The sequence below is a fragment of the Myxine glutinosa genome, chromosome 2 (genome assembly GCF_964187855.1).
Source record: "Myxine glutinosa chromosome 2, kmMyxGlut1.1, whole genome shotgun sequence".
Taxonomy (NCBI): domain Eukaryota; kingdom Metazoa; phylum Chordata; class Myxini; order Myxiniformes; family Myxinidae; genus Myxine; species Myxine glutinosa.
In genome coordinates, this window is record NC_136262.1 from 59843922 (window position 1) to 59865633 (window position 21712).

Below are 21712 nucleotides of genomic sequence, written 5' to 3' on the forward strand. Positions count from 1 at the left end.
CACTTCACAGTGCAAAAGACCAAGAGGGCATTCTCAGCAATTCCGCTTGACCAAGCGCATGAACAGAACAATGCCCGTGTCAAGTCTGACGGAGGTGCCGTTGGCCTGACGGACAATCCCAGTGCTCTGAGGCGCTGGATGGTCGCCGGACCCGAGGTGGCCAGAGTGATCATGGAGTTTGAGGAGGCGAACATGCATCCAAACGCCAAGGAGGAGACACGTCACCATGAAGAAACACCAAGTGCACAGAAAGCATTTGCCAAAGATGTACAATCACTTGTGGCTGTCATTGAAGAGCTGAGGAATCCCTTCGAGGAGGATAGTCCAGATTTGCTGGTCCTTGACACCAAGGAGATTGCCGATCCTGCAGTGATTGAAACAGTTCGCACTGCCAAGCAGATTGGACAAGAACAGTTTCAGGCATACTCAAATGATTGCCTCATAGACAGAACCAAGACTATTGACGAACCTATAAAGAGGAACAAGCTCCCCCTCTTCGGAACAGACAGAAGACCAAAAGCGCCCAAAGGAAAGGAAGCATCTATGAAGAATGATATGGCCTTATTTGCAAGGCTCTACATAGGCAGCCAGAACCGCGATGGGAACCTGGACGAGTTCTTCCGTCATGAAAATCAAGCATGTCCTCCCGCGTTATCTGATGCAGGCAAGCTACACCTGGGTAGCAAAAGCGACTTGCTGGTGTGCCTTGAAGGCGTTGCTGAAGCTCAGTCTGATGCACCTGCTGTCACTTCTGTTGTCCTTGACGGCGCCGTCATCGTGCAGATGTTGAAGCCTGGCACTGCCAAGACATTTGAAGAATATGCCCACCAAGTCTTCATCCCATACGTCGAAGGGCAGCTGCGTGGTGCTTCATGTCTCGACCTCATTTGGGATAGCTACAAAGATGGCTCCTTGAAGTCGGCGACAAGGGAGAAACGAGGAAAAGGGGTGCGACGGCGCGTGGTGAGCACCGCCGCCATACCAGGAAACTGGCAGAGTTTCCTACGTGTCGACGCAAACAAGGTGGAGCTCTTCACCTTCCTGTCCGATGTGCTGGTGCAGTCCTTCCATGACGAGGCAAAGGAGCTGGTAGTTACTGATGGTGAAGCAGTGATCTGCCTTCCAAGGCAGGAAGATGAAAGCTCACTGGCTCCATGCAGTCAAGAAGAGGCGGACACTCGCATCATGCTGCATGTGGCCCATGCTGCAGAACATGACCACCGTCGGATTCAAGTTCGAACCGTAGACACCGACGTCGTCGTCTTGGCGGTGATGGTAGCCCACGCACTAACATGCATGGATGAACTCTGGATTGCCTTTGGGACGGGCAAGAACTACCGCTACATCCCTGCCCATGAAATAGCTGCCTCCCTCGGCCCACAGAAGTCACGTGCCCTCCCTGTCTTCCACGCCATGACCGGATGTGACACGGTATCAGCATTCGTGGGGCATGGGAAGAAATCTGCCTGGGCCACATGGAACTCGTTTCCAGAACTGACAGATTCCCTGCTCACCCTGACCACCACGCCAGTCAACATCCAGGATGACACAATGCACTGCATTGAAAGGTTTGTGGTGCTCCTCTATGACCGCACCAGTCCATATACGGACGTCAACGAGGCCAGAAAGAAACTCTTCGCCAAGAGGAACTCCGTCCAGCGCATCCCACCTACCTACGATGCTTTGGAACAGCATGTGAAGAGATCAGTCTTCCAGGGTGGCTATGTCTGGGGGCAGGTCTTGGTCCCTCAACCCGTGCTTTCATCACCAACAAGCTGGGGCTGGCGGGAAACAGAGGATGGGTCCTACGAACCGCTCTGGACCACACTCCCTGAGGCTTCAAAAAGCTGCTTCGAGCTGGTGTCGTGCGGCTGCAAAAAAGGCTGTAGAAACCGCTGCAAATGCAAGAAGGCTAATCTGCAATGCACTGGACTGTGTGCTTGTGAAGGAGAATGCCAGTAGACACAGACCGTAGCCGCTTCAAAGTCAAGTAAGTGTGCAATAATTTGACTACATTTTCTGAGTTTGTCATTATCACGATTATCAGTTCCCTTTTAAAAATAGAGTAAAGCATGTAATCTATAATGCAATTTTTGTTGACTCCAAACCCATTGAATGTGATGAATATCATTTGACTCATGTTCTCCAATAATGGGTACTTTTCAGCGAAAAGTTTCAGGAAAGCAGCCATTTACAAATCAAATAATGGCTTTTTTATCGAAAATACTGGCTCATAATATTTGAATACGCCTTTTTCATGGTCAGTTTACTGAAAATTTTACACGTTCCTTATATCTACCACCAATACAATAAGAAAATAAGAGTATATAGCCCATTTCGCTAAAGTAGAATGGCGGCCATTTTGGAAAATGGCCGCCGTAGCTGTCCAAGGCACAATCTCGGGTGGCTCCATATCTAGAATTGTTCGGAATACATTATTCTACATGTGTGCCGATTTTGGTGCTTTTATGCAAATTTGAACAATTGATCTGAAATATCAGACTACGCTGCAGGACTAAAGTTGACACAGACATACCTAAGAAGACTCGAAGCTGTAATCGCTGCCAAAGGTGCTACTACCAAGTATTGACGCAGGGAGCTGAATACTTATGTAAATTAGGTAGACGTTTCTTGTAAATTAGATGCTAATGTGAATACTAATGAAAAATGACAATTTTCGAAATTTGACCTCAGGACCAAGATGACCTTTGACCTTTGACCTCAAAATCAATGGGTTTCTTCCTTATGACCAACTGTACCACCTGGTGAAGTTTCGTGAAGATCGGTTTATAATTGTGACCTGCAGGCGAATGACAGACAAATAAACCCCGACAAACAAACTGTCGACAGACAGACAGAGATAGACAGACAGACAGACAGACAAAATAACGCACAAGACCAAGCAATATGCTTGAAAAATCTATGATTTTGCAAGTAACAAACAGACAGGGGTGAAAACATAATCTCCGCCCACCCTCGGTGGCAGAGGAAATAATGGCAAACCATTGTGGTTGATGTCATCAAAGTGCATACACCTATGTGACGAAACAGTTAAGTTGCAGTTTATTTGCACGTTTACATTCGTATTTGGTTATAATCCAACAAAAGTTGTTGCTGCATCATTTTGATAATGCAGAATCCACATCTGTTATATACTGCCCAGAAAATCAAGAAACGATGCATGAAATATTGCAGAAGACATGGCAAAGAAGAAGAGGAAGGGATAGTGCAGACTGGTGTAGATAGTTAGGTGTGCACAGTGTAGGAGCTGAATACTCGGGAGGGGGCACAGTGCAGGAGGTACGTTTAGAGAGGGCGGCGTGTTCAGCTGCTGAGGTCAGCATGAAGATGCAACAAGCGTCCTGCCGGTGTCCAATTGCCAATGCTATTTTGAAGTTTCGATTGAGTGGCTTACTCGAGTCAGGCGGATAGACCTCAATACATCGTTGTTCTCAAAGCCTCCCCTCCCATTGCCCTGCAATCATTATGTCAGGAGTTCTGCAAGTTAAAGGTAATCTTGGATGCCATGCAGTAAGTATTTTTTTTCCAAGTTTGTTCAAACTGCCATAACTTTATTATTGTTATGTTTGTGGGGGGTAGGCAATGAAATACCTTAGTCCAGGTAGAAGTGTATAGATTACCATGCCCCGTATGTCGTGATGAAGAAGAGGAACCCAAATGTACCATAAGTAGGAAATCCGTTAGACCAGATGTCGCGCAAGTGTATAATTGTCCTCATGACTAGGGGTGGGGTTAGGTTAATTAGTTAGAGATCAAGGGTAATTAATCCCCTGTATGTATGTGCCTCTGTACTTTTCCCCTTGTTCCTGATGACACACACCACACCAGCCATGCACGCCACACCTAAAATAAACATGAAATAAAAACCAAGGGAACAAGACATTGAACGGTGCCGCTGGTACTGCCACCTGCCACATCGCAACATCAAGCAAGCAGGCCCAGGAGGCCATGCCCTGAGGGGTGGTGATTGGTCCGGTATTGTAGAGCAATGAGAGGGACTCGCTGATTGGAGCACACACGGGGATCGGCAGATGACGCCAGAGCCTGGAGAATAAAGGACTTGAGTCCTGACATTTTGTCCTCTCTTGCGTGGGGACATTGGTGTCGTGCGGTCACATATAGGGTGCTCTCTTGCGTTGGGGCCGTCTTTGTGAATGGCCGTAGATACAGCTCTCAGCATCTGGATTTCATCAGGAACAGTTGTGTCCCGACATTTTGTCTTTGTGGTCCCTGGATTTCATCAGTTTGAGCGACCGCTTTGTCCTTTCCTTGACTCGTCGGTGCCGGCTGTGCGTCGTCTGGGTGCTGTGTGGAGCAGACAGCAAGTGGATGGGTGTAGCTTGCTCGTTTCGCGCTCGGCGGCTAGAGGAGCGAACTGCGCGCCAAGGCCTGTCCCTGCAGACAGACTTCGTGCCAGGGCGTGCGTTTCCCGCGTAGGGACGCGGGACCTTCGACAGCCCCGGACGGTCACAGACGCCAGGCAGAGTGCAGGCAAACGCACCTCACAAACACTACGCATTATTTTCACCTTTATTTTTCCCCTTGTGTTGTATACGAGTCCGTTTGGAGGGTCCCTTGATTAGGAATTTTAGTTTACGTGCATTATTTTGTTACCGGCATTTCTTTCAATAAATCCGGTATTTGTACATTTTAATTCCGTGTCGGTTTGAATTGATTAACAGGGGCGAAGACTTTCGGTGGAGTCCGTACAGGTAAGAGCTTCGCTACCCCCACTGCCCTCCCCAGCATGTATAAAGAAGGTCCGCCATCGTTGACTGAGCGCCTCGGAGTGTAAAGCTTGTTCGGCTATCTGTCCTAAGGGTGTTCACCCCGGGAATGCGACATTATTATTTGAGAGATGTGTCTTTGTCTATATTTTATGTTATAAATCGTTCAAAAATTTGCTATCTGACTCCTCCAAATGCTATATTTTCCTCCCTTAATGTCCTCCATCCGAAATCTCATCGTCTTTTAGATTCTTTCTAAAAGCTGGAGAACACCATTTGCACCCCCATAGGGCTACATACGCACTCCCACTAACTGTCTCTAAACTTCCATGTTTTATCCTTACCCCACCCTTGTATGTGTGACTAGGAAACAGCACAGTAACAACTGATGAACAGATCAAAGCAACAGCTGGAGACAAAAAGGTGGTGAAACGAGTAGTGAGGCGGGTAGTTGGGAGTGGTAGTCTCGTTTGCTTTCCCGCAACCTGGTTTCTCACTCTTGCTATCATCGCCACATGGTCAGCAGTAGCCGTTATCACTTTTGATCTGGTGGATTTCCACAAGTACATAGGTGAGCCAATTGTGCAGTTTTTGACTTTTGTGTTTCAGAAAAACTAGAGCTTCCAGGGAAGCAGAACTCAACTGAACTGACTGGAAAACTTTAAAGTAGGTCATTTGTCTGTACTAGATTTGACTTAAATGAAAAGTCAACAAGGTTTGATCAAAATCCATAATAGTAAGGGAAACATATGAAAATCTGTTAACTAAATTGTTACCAAAAAATTTCTTCACCAATATGTTTGTAAAGGTGTGTAATAACATGTGTTAAAATGTTGAAGGTCAACTCCCGTGGGAAACCCAGAAAAAAAGCTGTTGAATTCGGGTACCGAAAAATTATTTTCGAGAATTTTTATTTTTTTAAATCGGCCCTTAAGTAACTTATGAGGGGTCAAATAAGGGTTTTTCATGATTCTGAGTTGATTGTTAACATTTATATTTCACCACAGACACTCCTTTGTGGAAAAATAATTTCTAAATATATCTCATTTTCTACTTTGCAGAACATGGAGTCTAGCAATATGGATGAAGACGTTACTCCACCTGTGCTCAATTGCTTCATCTGTGCACGCTCGGATACACCAGCTGAAAGGCTCATACAGGCAACTCCAAAGGGATACTCAACTTTATTGAAACAAGCAGAAACTGTCGAAAATGTTACTGTTGTGGAACGTATGAAGGAGGCTCAAAAGGAAGGAAAACTGAGGTACCACCAGAAGTGTAAAAATGATCTGTACAACAACTTTGTTGCAACCACCAAGAAGTCAGCTCAAGCATCAAAGGCAGAGAAAGAGTCATCAAAGTTGAAGAGAAGACGCACTACTTGTGAGTTCAGTTCATCAACTGGCTGCAGTTCTAGAAGATCACAGTCAGTTGACCTCCTGTATAAGGATGTATGCATTCTTTGCAACCAACCAGCCCAGCTCTACAAAAATAATCCAGCACAAGCTAGAAAGAAATACAGAGTGCCAGATAATTTGACTGCAGATACACTGAAGGCAAGCTTGCTGAAGACAGCACGGAGTCGCGGGGATGACTGGGGCACTGAAGTCACTGGACGCCTGGAAGGGATCAACGACTTGGTAGCAGAAGAAACACTGTACCATTTGCGATGCAAACTTATATTTGCGAGAGGTGACAGTTTGTCCAAGACTGATGAGGAAGGAAAAAGGAAGAGAGGACAGAGGAGTATTGATGAGGAGCGAGAGGCAGTTTTTATTGAATTCTGCGAATGGTTAGACTCAGAATTAGAGCATGGGGTAATGAACATGGACCAAGTCCATGAAAAGCTGCAGGAGTTTGATCAGTCACCAGAGAAGAGCCTTTCTTATTCAAAGCATTGGCTAAAGATAAAACTTCTAGAGAAATATGAAGACACCTTGTATTTCACAACACAGGAAAGAAGGGCAGATGTACTCTGTCTCAAAGATGGCACCGACAATATTCTGCGAGGGCATCATGCTAATCTTGACCATGGAGATGAGAAGACTCGGATCATAAAGACGGCACTCAAGTTCATATCCAATGATATTGCCTTGATTGATTTAGGTCCAAAGTCATACCCCACCACACACAGTATGACTGACATCGATAGTCAGCTGACACTTGTTCCTGCAAGCCTTCAGATGTTCTTGAGACCGATTGTCAAGACAGACGAAAGAGTTGCCGTTTGGGGGCAGAATTTTATTAAGGCCTGTCGACCTCGGTCTGGAGTATTGCCACACCAAATGGGGCTTGCCATACAACTTGATGATAGATTTGGGTCAAAATGGATGCTCAACAAGTTCCACCGGCTGGGATACACTGAGTCTTACACGGAGACACAAAACTACAAATACTGACTGCTTCCTTAATAGTAGGAGTGGAGATGATGTTCCAGATACTTCTGGCACTCTTGACACCATTGTGGAGGAAACCGATGAACAGATCAATGATGAGGTTGCGGTTGATGCTGCGCTTGAGGATCAATCAGTGATGACAGCCAAAGTGCCAGCCAGTGAAAGTGAATTGTCAAGTAATTATCAGGTGGTCTTTATGGAGGTTGGGGAAACAAACAATGCAGTCACTCAGTTTGTTGGAGACAATATAGATTTAAACATTGTCTCTATTCACGGAAACACCCTTTCACTCAATGGGTTGGATCGAAGTCACCTCTCCGGCACCACCTTTGCCAGATCCACAGACAACAGCAGCTTTCCCCCGGGTGAAGTTGAAGGCACTCGACAAAGCTAAGATCCTGAGAGGAACTGAAGTAAAGATTATTCCATTTACGAACAGGAAACAGATAGGAACGATGAGCATGGGTATGAGCCAGTTCCAACACTGGACCCCACGGCTCCTGAGGAGCTATTGCAGTTCACGAGCTGTAATTGTCATGGAGATTGCAGCAACCGGCGATGCAGCTGCAAGAAGAATGGGGTCACGTGCATCTCGGCCTGTGGAGTCTGTAATGGCATTACATGCAGAAACTGCAGCCATGATGTTGTTGAGTCTGAAGAAGACATAGACAATGACTGTTGAAACTTCTGACATTGTGAATGAGAAATAACTCTTGAGTATTATATATGTATGTGAAATAAAAGCTACTTTGTGTGTAAATGTAAAAGTGAAAATATAAATGTTAACAATCAACTCAGAATCATGAAAAACCCTTATTTGACCCCTCATAAGTTACTTAAGGGCCGATTAAAAAATATATAAATTCTCGAAAATAATTTTTCGGTACCCGAATTCAACAGCTTTTTTTCTGGGTTTCCCACGGGAGTTGAACTTCAACATTTTAACACATGTTATTACACACCTTTACAAACATATTGGTGAAGAAATTTTTTGGTAACAATTTAGTTAACAGATTTGTGAAATATCTCATAAAATGCCCTTACTATAAATATTTGTGGAAGTTAAAGTCTTAACGTCGTTTTGGAGCTGAAAACAATATGGCGGCCTATGGCGGCCATTTTGCGACGGATCGGGTTGGAATGCAATAGCAACCTACCTTGTTTGGTAAGGGTTAAACATTCTAAGTTTGATCAAAATCTGTTAATATTTGTGGATGCTAGAGTGTTAACGTCGTTTTCATGACCAAACACAAAATGGTCGCCTAAGTCCGCCATTTTTCAACGGATCGGGCTGAAATGTAATACCAACCTGGTCCTTGGGGTAAGGATGCTGCATGTCAAGTTTGATCAGAATCGGTTGATATTTGTGGATGCTGGAGTGTTAAGGTCGAAAAGTTAACGGACAACAGACGACAGACGACGACGGACGACGGACGACGGCCGCCGGAGTGTTCAGTATGTGATGAACTCAACTGGACGGTAATCCAGTTGAGTTAATGAACAGAATAAAAAGCCCATTTGTGTGTTGAACAAATGTAAAAGACGAGGCAAATTTTTTGGTTGGGTGGTTGATTCATCGATTGTCTTGGCAATCCATCATACAGATATTTGTTGAAAAAAACAGGATTATTACCTCCGCCACCAAAGGTGGATGGAGGTTATGTTTTCACCCCTGTCTGTCTGTTTGTCCGTTTGTCTGTTTATCCATTTGTGAACAAAATATCTCAAGTTATGGAGGTATTCGGACGAAATTTGGCAGAGATGTAGCCAGCGTATGTGACAAGGACGAAATGATTAGGGTTTGGTGAAGATCCGGATCCGGATCCGACTAGTAGAATTTTTAAAGTGATTCTTCACCATTTGGAGATAGGGCCAAAAACGATACAAAGCAGGATATCTCAAAATATTATGGATGGATTTGGACGAAACGTGTTGGACAGGTTGTGTGTGTGACAAGGAAGAATCGATTCAATTTTGTCAAGATCTGAATATGGATTCGGATATGAGAATTATTTAGTTTTTAAAGTGATTCTTCACCAGTTGGGAGATAGGGCCAAAACGATACAAAGCAGGATATCTCAAAAAGTTGTGGATGGATGTGGACGAAACTTGTTGAACAGATTGTGTGTGTGACAAGGAAGAATCGATTCAATTTTGGTGAAGATCCGGATCCGGATCGAGCTAGTGGAATGTTTTAAGTGATTCTTCACCTTTGAGTGATATGGCCAACCAGGCAGAGGTTTGCTCTCGACTGAGTGCCGTTCTAGTTAAATTGTGCGCTGTTGCATTGTTTGTAAAAGTTTCGTCTCATTGCTCATCTTTCACTTCTATGATTATAAATTGTTTGAACCACTACTTTTAACCCTTATATAACCCATCCCTTTTCCCCCAATTTTTCCTTGTCTCACATACTCCTCACATCACTTCACACAGAGCCAATTTGCGATGGGCCTTGTCCCTTGCCTGGTAAGCAAGAGAAACATCCTTCTTTGCTTCAACTTACCCCGTTGCTGCATTGACACAACTTGCGATTCGTAATAAGTAGGACATAAGCATAAAGTAATGATGCCACCCCAGCAGCCTTGTCTTACATACAAAATAAGAAGTACCCCCCCCCCCCCCCCCCCTATAGGTTGGAGCAGAAATTTGGAATTTGTCCAGAGTGCTGGCAATAGCTCAGCAAATACCGTGGGATGTTCAATATCCACCAAATAATGCCAGCAGACACACGCCTGGTTTAACGTTCATCCGAGAGACGGCATGCACATTGATGTCTTGCCATGCCCGCGAAACACCAGGACGACAGTTTATTGATTGGTCTACATTCAAACTCAGGCTAGACAGGTCAGAGAGAAGAGGCAAGCTTGCATACCTCTATGCCTATGCCATCTTGCCAATCCCCAAAAAGAAGACATATAGTACTGTTACGTATTACCTCCCCAAACCCCGGTTACATGTATTCTGCACATGCACAAGATTGGAAGTCTCGTCTCTTCAAAGCTGTCCATGCACGCTCGCTTTCGAAGTTAAGTAACTTTTCACAATTGTGTTTTTGTCGAAACTGGTCTTTTTGTACCTATTGGGGTGTCTTTAATAGTATTCTTGGCGTTGGTTTTTTGTACCTGTGTACAGAATCGTCGGTCTTTCTCATCGTGTATTCTGAGGCCTAAGTGTAGTACTAGGCTACTGTGTCCAACCTTGGCTTTAGGCTTTGTTTTTGTCTCAGCGGTTCTCCGATCACGCTGAAATTTTTTTCCGGTCTCTGTTTTCACGGTCTTTTCATCCCATACTTCCTTGTTTTAAAATCTCAAAAAAAAAAAAAAAAAACCCAAAAACATTTCCTTCCGTTTTTATTCGTTTATTCGTTCTTAGTTGTTCGTTCGTTCATTCTTCGACCATGCTGTTTGTGATCACGTTGTTAAAAAATGTCTCATCTGAACCCTGAAGACCTGTATTCTGTCATATTCTATAACACCTTTTTCTTCTTCTTCTATAAAAGGATGCTTTCGACTTGCTCACCAAATCCATTCATTCCAAAAAAAAATTCCATCTCTTATAGTGCATCTTTCATTCATTCCCTAAACTCTCCAGCACTCCATCCTCCCTCCAGCGTCCTCAAACGTATTTTTGACTCGAATGTCTCAAGAAACTCATCTTGCAATAAATGTTCGTTTCCCATTAATCGTACATTTTTCAAAATCCTATCACCCCAAAATCCCATTTCCCATCACCCCTCCCCTCTAAATCTACCCCCTTGCCCATCCCCTCCAAATCATCCCCATCACCCATCTCTTTCAAATCTTCCCCCTTGCCCCTCCCCTCCAAATCTTCCCAATCACCCATTCCTTTCAAATCTCCCCCCACACCCCTCCCCTCCGAGACTCTCCCTCGCTCCTCCCCTCCTAGACTCCCCTCTCACCCCTCCCCCTCAAAGCGTCCTCCCCGCTTCTTCCCCCTTCCAACTTTCACCTTCATCTCCCTCAACCTTCTGCCTCGCTCTTCCCCCTCGTCAAATAACACCTCACTGCGCCTCTCCCAATCACCATCAAACCTTTTGTCTGCCCCATCCTTCCCTTTCTCCGAGCTATTCTGTAATCTCTGACACACCTTCAACAGCTCTCCCTACCTCTTCCTCCTCTTCCACATCTTACCCTACCGCTCCCCCACCCCCCCCCCCTGTTCTGTATCCGATGCTCCCCCTTCCTCTTCCTTAACAGTATGGACCTCAAACATCCGGGGCCTTCGCTCAAACATGTCTGATCTCTCCATACAGGTTGCTTCTGACAAATCAGACGTGATCTGCTGAACAGAAACTTTCCTCCTTCACGATGTCTCTGATTCCTTGGTATCTCTCCCAGGTTACTCCCTACTCCGGTATGATAGACCTGAGCCTCGTCCTGGAGGTGGGGTTGCTATCTTTATAAAAAACTCTCTTCCTCACTCGCCCTGCACTGCCCTCTCTCCACCTCACCCCCAGGAATACCTTTGACTACGGCTTCCCCTTCGCTCCCACCTTTTGTTCATATGTGTGTTGTACCGTCCACCAAACAGTGATGACTCCATCTACATCTCGCTGTCTGAGAATATGGACCAACTTCTATCTACCCATCCCAACTCTCTCTTCCTCATATGTGGTGATTTCAACTGTCACCATGCCAGTTGGCTGGGTGTGGGTACCTCTCTCACCAGCCATGGCTCTTCAGCAAAGGACTTCTGTGACTCACTGGGACTGACACAAACTGTCAATTTCCCGACCCGGATTTCAGTCAACGGAGCATCTTCTCTTCTGGACTTGGTTATGACTAACTTCCCTGAAAATGTCTGCTGCTCTTCTTCTGCTCCAATCGGCTCTTCTGATCATGTGCTTGTTAAAGTGGACATCTCTCTGACCATTCTCAGAGAGCCTCCTCAGCATCGACGAGTCTGGCATTTCACTCAGGCCAACTGGCACGGTCTTCAAGCAGCCATCAATCATCTGGACTGGTCTCCCATCTCTACTGCCTCTGACATAAATTCTTCCTGGGAATTCTTCCAAAGCAAACTGCTCTCTCTCATGCACAGATTTATCCCATCTCGTCTTCTGTTGTCATACCCTTCCTCCCGTCCATGGTACACGGAATCTTGTGGTGAGGCTATTGCCCAGAAACAACTTGCTTTCGTCTCCTGGAAAGCAAATCCAACGGAAGGAAATCTCATTTCCTTTCAGAAAGCCCGAAACAAGTGTGTGTCCACGCTCAGGAGAGCCAGGAAACAATATCTCTCCGTTCTCAGGACCGAACTCTCTTATCTGTCTCCCTCTTCCAAATCCTGGTGGCGTCTGGTCAAATCTGTTTCTGGTGTTTGTTCCCCCTCCATCCCCTCCCTCACCTCAAATGGCCACACGGCTGACTCCGCACGTGAAAAAGCTGAATGCCTCAACTCTGTGTTTGCCTCTAAATCTTGTGTCCCAAACCCATCCCTCTCTGTACCCACCGTACCCAGTCGTACCCAGCTGCTCCTGGACTCTGTGTCCTTTCCTCCTGACAAGGTGGAAAAGTTTCTGTCAACCCTCGACTCGGATTCTGCAACTGGACCTGACGGCATCAGCCCACGGGTCCTAAAATCCTGTTCTTCCGCTCTTTCACTCCCTCTCTCTGTTCTCTTCACCCTCTCTTTTGCTCAAGGTCATCTTCCATCTGCTTGGAAATCTGCCAACATCACCGCTTTGCACAAAAAAGGTGCAAAAACAGATCCCAGCAACTACAGACCAATCAGCCTTCTCCCAATTATCAGCAAAGTCATGGAATCCATCATTGCTTCAGATATGAAATCTTTCCTCTTCTCCAATGGCTTGATCTCTGATCATCAATTTGGTTTCAGACCTGGACACTCTACTCTGGACATGCTGCTTCTGCTTTCTCAACAATGGATGGAGGTCCTCAATGCCAAACAGGAAATTAGAGCAGTCTCCCTTGACATATCACGTGCCTTCGATACGGTCTGGCACCCCGCTCTGCTCACCAAACTCTCCTCTTTTGGTATCCATGGAAATCTCCACGCATGGCTGGTGGACTTCCTCTCTAGTCGTAGTCAACGTGTGGCCCTGAATGGGTTTCTCTCATCTCCTCTTCCTGTTCAGGCTGGAGTTCCACAAGGCAGTGTTCTAGGCCCTGTCCTTTTTCTGGTCTTCATCAATGATCTCTCTGACTCTCTTGAAAATCCTCTGTATCTCTTTGCTGATGACTCTACTCTCTGTCGCTCCATTCTTCATCCCTCAGATCGGCAGTCTGCTGCCTCCTCACTCTCTACAGACCTGGACAAAATCACAGACTGGGCAAACAAGTGGAACATGTCTTTCAATCCTGACAAATCTCACACTCTTACGATGTCTCTCCGAAAAGACCGACTGGACAACCCTCCCATCCACTTTCTGAATAATCCTCTCCAAGAAGTTCTGTCACTCAAGCTTTTGGGTCTCACTATCTGCCATGATCTTTCCTGGGAAAACCACATTTCAAATCTGGCCTCCAAAGCCAGTCTGGCATCCTCCGTCGTGCGAAGTCCTTCCTTGGCACACCTGAGCTCCTCACCACATTCAAGGCTTTCATCCGCAGCTCAATGGAATACTGCTCTCCCCTCTGGGCTGGTGCTCCTGCCTCACACCTAGCTCGTCTTCACGCTGTTGAAACCAAAGCATTCAGAATCATTGGAATCTCCCGCGATGAAGCTAACTCCAAGGGCCTCTCACTCACTCACCGCAGGCAGGTTGGTGGTCTTTCCATCTTCTACCGACTCCTCTCTGGCCTTGCCCCCCCAGCTCTCTCTGGGCTCTGTCCCGCAAATATTCCTACAGGTCGCACAAGATCTGCCTGCAACCCTCTTATGGTCAAACTGCCAAAATCAAGACTCTCTGCTCGCCTTCACTCCTTCATTCTTCTTTTCTCCCGCCTCTGGAACAAACTCCCTCACTCTCTTCAATCCCACTCCACCCTCCAGGTCTTTAAAACAGCTGTTCACCACCATCTCTTATCTTCCCCCATCCAAAACCTTGATCTTTTCTACCCCCGCTAATTTCACCCCAATTCCACTTTTTTGAAATACCAACTTCTGTCCTGGAAGTCATTGGTGTCCTTGTGTTTTATACTTCTCCCTCCACCCCCCCCCCTTCCCATGCCTCCTCCCCCCAAGCCCTCTCCCTTCTACACATCTCCCTGCTCTCAAATGTTGTGTTGGTGTGCTTCACCTTCTCTCCCCATCTTGTTTTCCGCTCCCGCTTTTTATATATTTTGTTTGTCTGGTTGATTTGTTTGTGAAGTAAATGTTAGCTCTTTCACGAGTCTCGATTCAGTATACAAAAAAGAAAAAGAAAAAGTGCACCTCAGAGTCTGGAGTGGGGAACACGGCAGAAAGATTTGTTATTCTGAGTGTTCTAATAAACCATGGTAAACCCACACCAATGCAATTGAAGAACAAAACAAGTAATTGTATTAAGAACTCTCACATACACAATAATAACACTATTAAAGAAAGTACAATGAAAATGTCACTTGCATCAAATGAACAATACATATGATGGTACCATCATTCCCCCAATGCTCTCAAAGCAATAAACTCACAATACACTAATCGTGACTTGACTGTAACATTCCCCAAAATCCGTGCACGTATCTCCACGCGGGTTGAAGATCGAAGTCGCAGAACGGCAAAACAATAGGCAGGTATTGGCGTGACTGTGGATGAGGAGTTACGAGGTGAGAGGTCGATATGGAAATTGAGCCGATAGGTAAACAAACGGCAAAACAAGATGCACCAAGCGGACAGCCTCTTCTACTTCGTGGACAAAATGGCATATAGACCCGTAATGGAGGCGCTTGATTTCTCCAACGATGACTCACACTTGGTGATAAAACCTGAGACGCAGGTTTAATTGCACTCGCAATATTTGATGATGTCGCAAACAATCCCTTTCACGGGAAACCTCAACTAATTCGCGACCAATATATAAAAACAAGTCCGCTCGCAGCCTCGACGTGACTCACAGCTCTCTACTCCTCTCTCTGCCCATATCGATCTCTCTTCTTCCGGTCTCTTTGCCGCGTTTTCCTTTTTCCTTCACAAACATTTATTTTTTACCTTTTACTAAAGTCATCGTCATTTCACACAAAAATCTTAACACCAATATTACCTGAAACTAAAAATCCTACAAGTATATAATAACAACAAAGGCGGAAGTGACAGATCTGTAACAGTACAGAGATGTAACAGTACAGAGATGCTCCAGATATCAGAACTATTGGGATGCACTCAAACTTGAGATGAACCCTCCCAACCTGCACGTGCACATTTCTTTTCTGACATTGCGAAACTAGAATACGATTTATAAACTGAAACTCTGTTATAAACGAGAATGTCTCAAGATAAAGTGCTGACTGACCTTCGACATTGAATGGTTCTTGCATGCCATAGCTATGGCAATATTTCCATCACATTGGACCTCATTCAAGTCAACTGGAAGTAATGTCCTTAGGAGACAGAAGAAAACCGGCCATGTCATTGCTGAAAACAGGGGCAGGTAGATCAAATTATTCACATATTGGGACAGAGGAAACTTAAAACTTTGCGTCTTGCAACGATATGTCTAATAGCTACCAGAAATTCATACAAAGTGTTTGTGATAGGATTCGAGCTGTGTCCGCTGTCAAAGACGAAGCAACACCCCAGAAGAAATTGAATAAACAGTTGTGAACTCATAATTGGACATATTTTCCGCCTGTCTCGACACCTTTGTTAATATGCCATTGGCTTGATGGAACTAACGGCTTCTTGATGTGCTAATCTGTCTTGCAGACAATTTCTGGGATTTATTTTATTATTGCACGCTCTTGTGTACCTGTTTCTCAATCACTTAGTCACGCAGCTTGTAACAGCAATAGGCTTCCGGTGCCTTGCTTCGTTTGCAGTCTTAAAGCCAGATAAATTACACTCGGCGCTCCATTATGCAGCCAATACTAATTTTGATGTCGGTCCAAGATTTTGTATGCTAAAGCTGTTAAGCTGACTTAAATCTCTTATACATGCCTTGGAATCCCAATCAAAGGGTGCAAGGTCAACATGCTGGCTTTGTTAAAGTAACAAGTATGACAACGTGCTTCACGGATGCTGTGCAGCACGTGCTCCACAACTCATGGCAGAACACCATTTATACTTGGACACTGCAAATTACATTTATTTATGCAGACCAGGATGTAACATAATGAAAAGAACGAAAATAAAGAGAAGGGGGTGGAGGACACTCCAACAGCAGGGTAGAGGGACAAAATAGAACCCGACCATTTGAGATTGTCCCCAATCCTTCCTCCATCCAAATTTCCAGTTTTCCCTCCTTCGCTTCCCTCTGTATCCATCTTTTCTACCCCATGCTTCATCTTGTCCACCCCTTACAATCTCTCCTGCACCCCATTCCTCCCCACACACTTTGTTGTTCAAGTCTCCCTCTATCTTTGCCTTCTACCCTGCTGTTGGTGTTTTTTGGGGGGGGGTTTTGTATACAAGATCGCGGCTCCTGTAAGAGCTAACATTAATCACAAAAAAACAACAACAAACGGACGCACAAAACATACAATAAAGGGAGGGGAAGACAAGATAGGGAGAGAGAGGGAAGCACACAAGTACAACAGCAGAGAGCAGGGACATCGGGAGATCTGTGGGAGGGAGAGGGCTTGAGGGGAGGAGGCATGGGAAGGGGGGTTGGGGGAGAGGTATAAAACACATGGACACTGCTAGGACTTCCAGGAAGGAAGTCGGTATTTCAAAAAAGTGGATCTGGGGTGAATTAACGGGGGGTAGAAAAGATGAAGGTTTTGGATGGGGGAAGATAAGAGATGTTGGTGAACAGCTGTTTTAAAAACCTGGAGGGAGGAGTGGGATTGAAGAGAGTGAGGGACTTTGTTCCAGAGGCGGGAGTAAAGAGGAATGAAAGAGTTAAGGTGAGTAGGGAGTCTTGATTTTGGCAATTTCACCAGAAGAGGGTTGCTGGCACATCTTGTGCCACCTGTAGGAATATTTGGGGGACAGAGCACAGGTAGAGCAGGGGGAGCTAGGGCGGATAGGGGTCGGGAGAAGCCAGAAAGACCACCAACCTGCCTGCGGTGACTGAGTGAAAGGCCCTCACAATCAGCTTCATCGCGGGAGATTCCACTGATTCTGTAAGGTTTGGTTTCAACAGCATGAAGCCGAGCTAGGTGTGAGGCAGGAGCACCAGCCCAGAGGGGAGAGCGGTATTCCATTGAGCTGTGGAGAAAGCCTTGTATGTGGTGAGGAGCTCAGGTGTGCCAAGGAAGGACTTCGCATGACGGAGGATGCCCAGTCGGCGACTGGCTTTGGAGGCCAGCTTGGAAATGTGGTTTTCCCAAGAAAGATCATGGCAGATTGTGAGATCCAAAAGCTTGAGTGACAGAACTTCTTGGAGAGGATTGTTGAGAAAATCGATGGGAGGGTTTTCCAGTCGGTCTTTTCGGAGAGACATAGTAAGAGTGTGAGATTTGTCAGGATTGAAAGACATGTTGCACTTGTTTGACCAGTCTGTGATTTTGTCCAGTTCTGGAAAGAGTGAGTGAGCTGTTTTCCCCCTCTGTCGACTGTTCCTTTTGCATCCGGTTACCTCCTGATCCTTTCAGTGTACTCGCTCTTGCATGAGAATCCACTATGTATCCAAAAAGAAAAGAAGACCTTGAGTGGGAATAATGAGGGCAGGAAGAGGACAACAAAATGGATACAGCCACACACTCTCAACTACAGAAGTGGAAAAGAAAACTGGGGGAAGAAGCAGAAATGGAACAAAAATAAATAAATGGAACCTGGTAACCTGGAAAGAGGTGGGCTTGTGGAGTGTTAATGAGGGTAGAAGCTACTATGTAAAAATAATTTTTAATAACAGGCTTCATGGGATGTTGTGGATATGACAAACATAATACCCGAAAGGCCTACTCTTACATCTAAAGTTAATTGGGTGTTGTCCATGGCGGAGGGTGGGAGATAGTTTTGTGTGGCACCGCTTGCTTGCACGTTTGTCTGCCACATCGCTTATTTATATTACTTATATTATTGATGACGACTCCATTTCACCCGGTGTCTCTCCTGCAGGTCATGCAAACACACGTGGGTCGGAGGTTGAGGAAGAAACCAAAAGTAAGAGTTTTATCGTTTGGTTTGTCTCTGCACAAGAGGATGAATTTTCAGAGCAGCTTTGTTCTTTGTGGCATATTGCTGGCTATAAGATTATCAGCATACATCAAAGAAAAAATGTCACAGCAGGATAGTTGGGTTTTCAGTGGATGTGCCACTTTGAACTGTCAATCTCCAGATTCCAATCTCCTTTGAACTGAAATCCAGTTACAGTGTGCCGATGTTGTGCATGTCCCTTTGCGCATCTCAGAGCTTACCTTCCTTAAAGGGAGATACGAAGTTGAAAATGGAAGATGTACATTTGCTCTAGTTGGAGGTATTGACTTATATAGGGTTGGTTTTCTAAGGCTTATATCAAAATATTAACTTATATCAAATGGGTCTTTTGAGGTGAAAGTGTGATGACGTCACCACGTCACGCGGCACGAATGCGCGCCTGTGTCGTTGGAGGTACTGACTTCTATAGGGTTGGTTTTCTAAGGCTTATATCGGAATATTAACTTATATCAAATGTCTTTTAAGATGAAAGCGCGATGACGTCACCACGTCACGCGGCACGAATGCGCACCTGTGTCGTTGGAGGTATTGACTTCTATAGGGTTGGTTTTCTAAGGCTTATATCAAAATATTAACTTATATCAAATGTCTTTTAAGATGAAAGTGCGATGACGTCACCACGTCACGTGGCACGAATGATTCCATTGTGCACGCTTTCGTTTTATTTCCAAATTAAAATCTGTTTTCACTTTTGCCGTAAAAATGACATCAGTGCAGCGAGTGTGGTATCTTATTTGGTGAAATTCGGTCGATTTGAAGTGGTGAAAATAAAATGCCATCACCCTGCCATCACCCTCCCATCACCCTTTATTGGACCATTTGACTACTATAGGGTTGGTTTTCTAAGGCTTATATCAAAATATCAATTTATATCAAATAAATATTTTAAGGTGAAAGCGCGATGACGTCACCACATCACGCGGCACGAATGCGCGCCTGTGTCGTTGGAGGTATTGACTTATATAGGGTTCGTTTTCTAAGGCTGTAGGCCGCACCTCATTTTGTCGAATAAAGTGGTATTCGGGTGGTTCCGGTATTTGGGACCGCAGGGATGGAAAGTGCAGGTACGGGGTGCTTGGCACTCCCCAGCCGGCCCGCTCTGAAGGTTCGGATTGGGACACCGGGATTCATTCCGGTCGCCCGGTCGGCCCGGAGGTGGGGGTGCGGGGCCTGTCACGGAACGTCAAAACAAACGGCCTGCTGGGGCCGCCCAAAAGTCGGGCGTGAGGGGCGCATCCACTAATGGAACGCCTCTCGCTTCCCAGATCGAGGGCCACGTGGTCAGGAGAACCTCGTCCCTTCTGGTTGCCCTGCCGTCCCACCGGGAGCGCTGGCAGGGTGTACTTCAAACTAAGCTTAAGTGTCAAGTGTTAAGTTCCTCCTTGCCCTCGCAAGGGAAAGGCTAGGGTCAAGCTCTTCCAAATTTCCAAACACTAGAAATCGGACGTCTCAAATTAATTAATCATTTGTTAATACATCTCAGTCGCCCACGACCTCTCTAGCGCGGGCGTCGAACCAGTTCATTTCCAGGCGACCGGGCCGAGTATCGGCTCGGCCATGGCCGAAGCCATTAATTCCGCCGTAGCACGCTAACGCGTAGGCTCGCGCGTCCCCGGTCCGCCGGGGCTCCGCGGGTGTCCTACCGTGCCCGGCACTGCTGATCTCTCTAACTTCCGGGAGTAGGTGCCGGTGCCCGGGGACGGAGTTCGCTGTCTAAACATGGTAGCGCTAGGCCAGTGGGACCGCCGGGACCCACGTGCACTCACAAGTTGTTCTGCGCGTGGGCGGCAGTATCAGACTGGGGCGCCCAAACGCTCCCCGGCTAAAGTTCATCCTGAAAGCGCCCACATTGTGCGGACAAACCAAGTCAAGGGCCACGTGGTCAGGAGAACCTCGTCCCTTCCGGTCACACTGTGCCTATCGGCCGGCCTCGAAGACGGAAATTGTGACGGTGTCACCCGAAAGAAGAAGAGCGAAGAGAAGAACATTCCCAATGTCTCTATTCCGGCATCAAGCCAAAGTCAATCCGCTCCAGTGATCGTCAGAACGATGTCTAATCGAGACCAGAATCCCGTTCGGATGACAGTCACAGTCACGCTGCCAAAGCTGCGCAAAGGTGCCCTCAAGGCGACTGGGAAATCACACCCTCGGGTATGGACGTTCCACGGCTCCCAATCGGCGAACCGCAGATTTCCCACTCAAAAGCCACGTTACACACACACACACACACACACACACACCAGATTAACGTCTGAATGTGGTGAAAATGGTTGAAGCGAGGTGAAAAACCTTGAGCGAAGCGCAAATCCTGCATGAGGTAAAAATGGCCGACGGCCCTTTTCTCGTGGCATAACGGCACTCAGATGATTCTCCTCGGAATCAACCGCAAAACCTGTCATGCAGGTTTATCTGTCACAGGGATAACAACTCTGTCGCAGGAATCCCTTTCCCAGGAAACCCAAAGTTCACACGTGACCCTCGTTCGCCAATGTTCGCTCAGGACCTTGAAGCAGCTCGGCTTCTTGTCCGACTCACTCGCTCCGCCTTCTCTTCCTCTTCGTCGTCGTCCGGTTCCGGTTTCATTTAAAACATTAACTTTTTTACCTTTTGAAAATAGTAATCTCTATTTCCCTTAAACGACAACAATAATAGTACATGGAATCAAAAATGTTTACAGTGGATGAAAACCACAACAACGGAAGTGACGAATCCATAACACTTCCCCCCCTCAAGAAAGAAAGTTTGAACATAGTGAAAACTTTCTTTTCCTGCAAAAAACCCTTTTACCAAACAAAAGTAAAACTCACACCTAAATGATCAATTCACGTGAGCAACAATAATTAATATTCTCCAAAATAAAGCAACAAAACTTCCAAACAACCTACAGGAATTTCCAAAGTTAGTTCACTCTGGATGAAGCATTGGCAACGACATTGTCCCTGCCCTTTACATACTCAATTTCCAAGTTGAACTCCTGCAAAGCCAAACTACTCCTTCTCATCAACCTCTGGTTTTTATTTTTCATTTTTTTTGAATGAAGGTTAAGGGGTTGTGATCAAAAATCCAAAGCAAAGCAAATCTATGGCACTTTTTGAAGGAGACCGAGCTGAGAGCCAGGTTTCATGGTGGTTGGGTGGTGAGGCCTGGAAGTATTCACTGCATGGACGCATTTAGGAACGTGGAGTTCACGGGTTAATCCGTGTAGGAATCTTGGCTCGGCTGCTCCTGAGCACTCAGTGCTTCCAACTCTTCTCTTGATCATAAAAATCGTAATCACGGTTTTAGAGTCGGGTGCTGTAGTCAGGTGAGTAGCGGTCCCCATCTCGGCTACCACCGTAATAGTCATCC

The 21712-nt window shown here is 45.9% G+C and overlaps 1 protein-coding gene across 12 annotated transcripts in view; it reads left to right on the plus strand.

The window, feature by feature from the left end:
* The first annotated feature begins 3230 nt into the window (after nucleotides 1-3230).
* The window catches only part of LOC137422367 (uncharacterized), a 35036-nt gene continuing 16554 nt past the window's right edge, over nucleotides 3231-21712 (plus strand). The window contains exons 1-5 of one of the 12 annotated variants that reach the window (XM_078773334.1): nucleotides 3413-3531; nucleotides 4704-4733; nucleotides 5116-5319; nucleotides 9578-9610; nucleotides 18266-18310. In XM_078773334.1, coding sequence (XP_078629460.1) covers nucleotides 3522-3531; nucleotides 4704-4733; nucleotides 5116-5319; nucleotides 9578-9610; nucleotides 18266-18310 — 322 coding nt within the window. In that variant the 5' untranslated portion in view covers nucleotides 3413-3521. Of the gene's footprint in view, nucleotides 3532-4703; nucleotides 4734-5115; nucleotides 5320-5357; nucleotides 5415-5809; nucleotides 9499-9577; nucleotides 9611-18265; nucleotides 18311-21712 lie in introns of those variants that run through there. The other 11 variants (XM_078773336.1, XM_078773333.1, XM_068109118.2 and 8 more) reach the window with 11 other exon arrangements.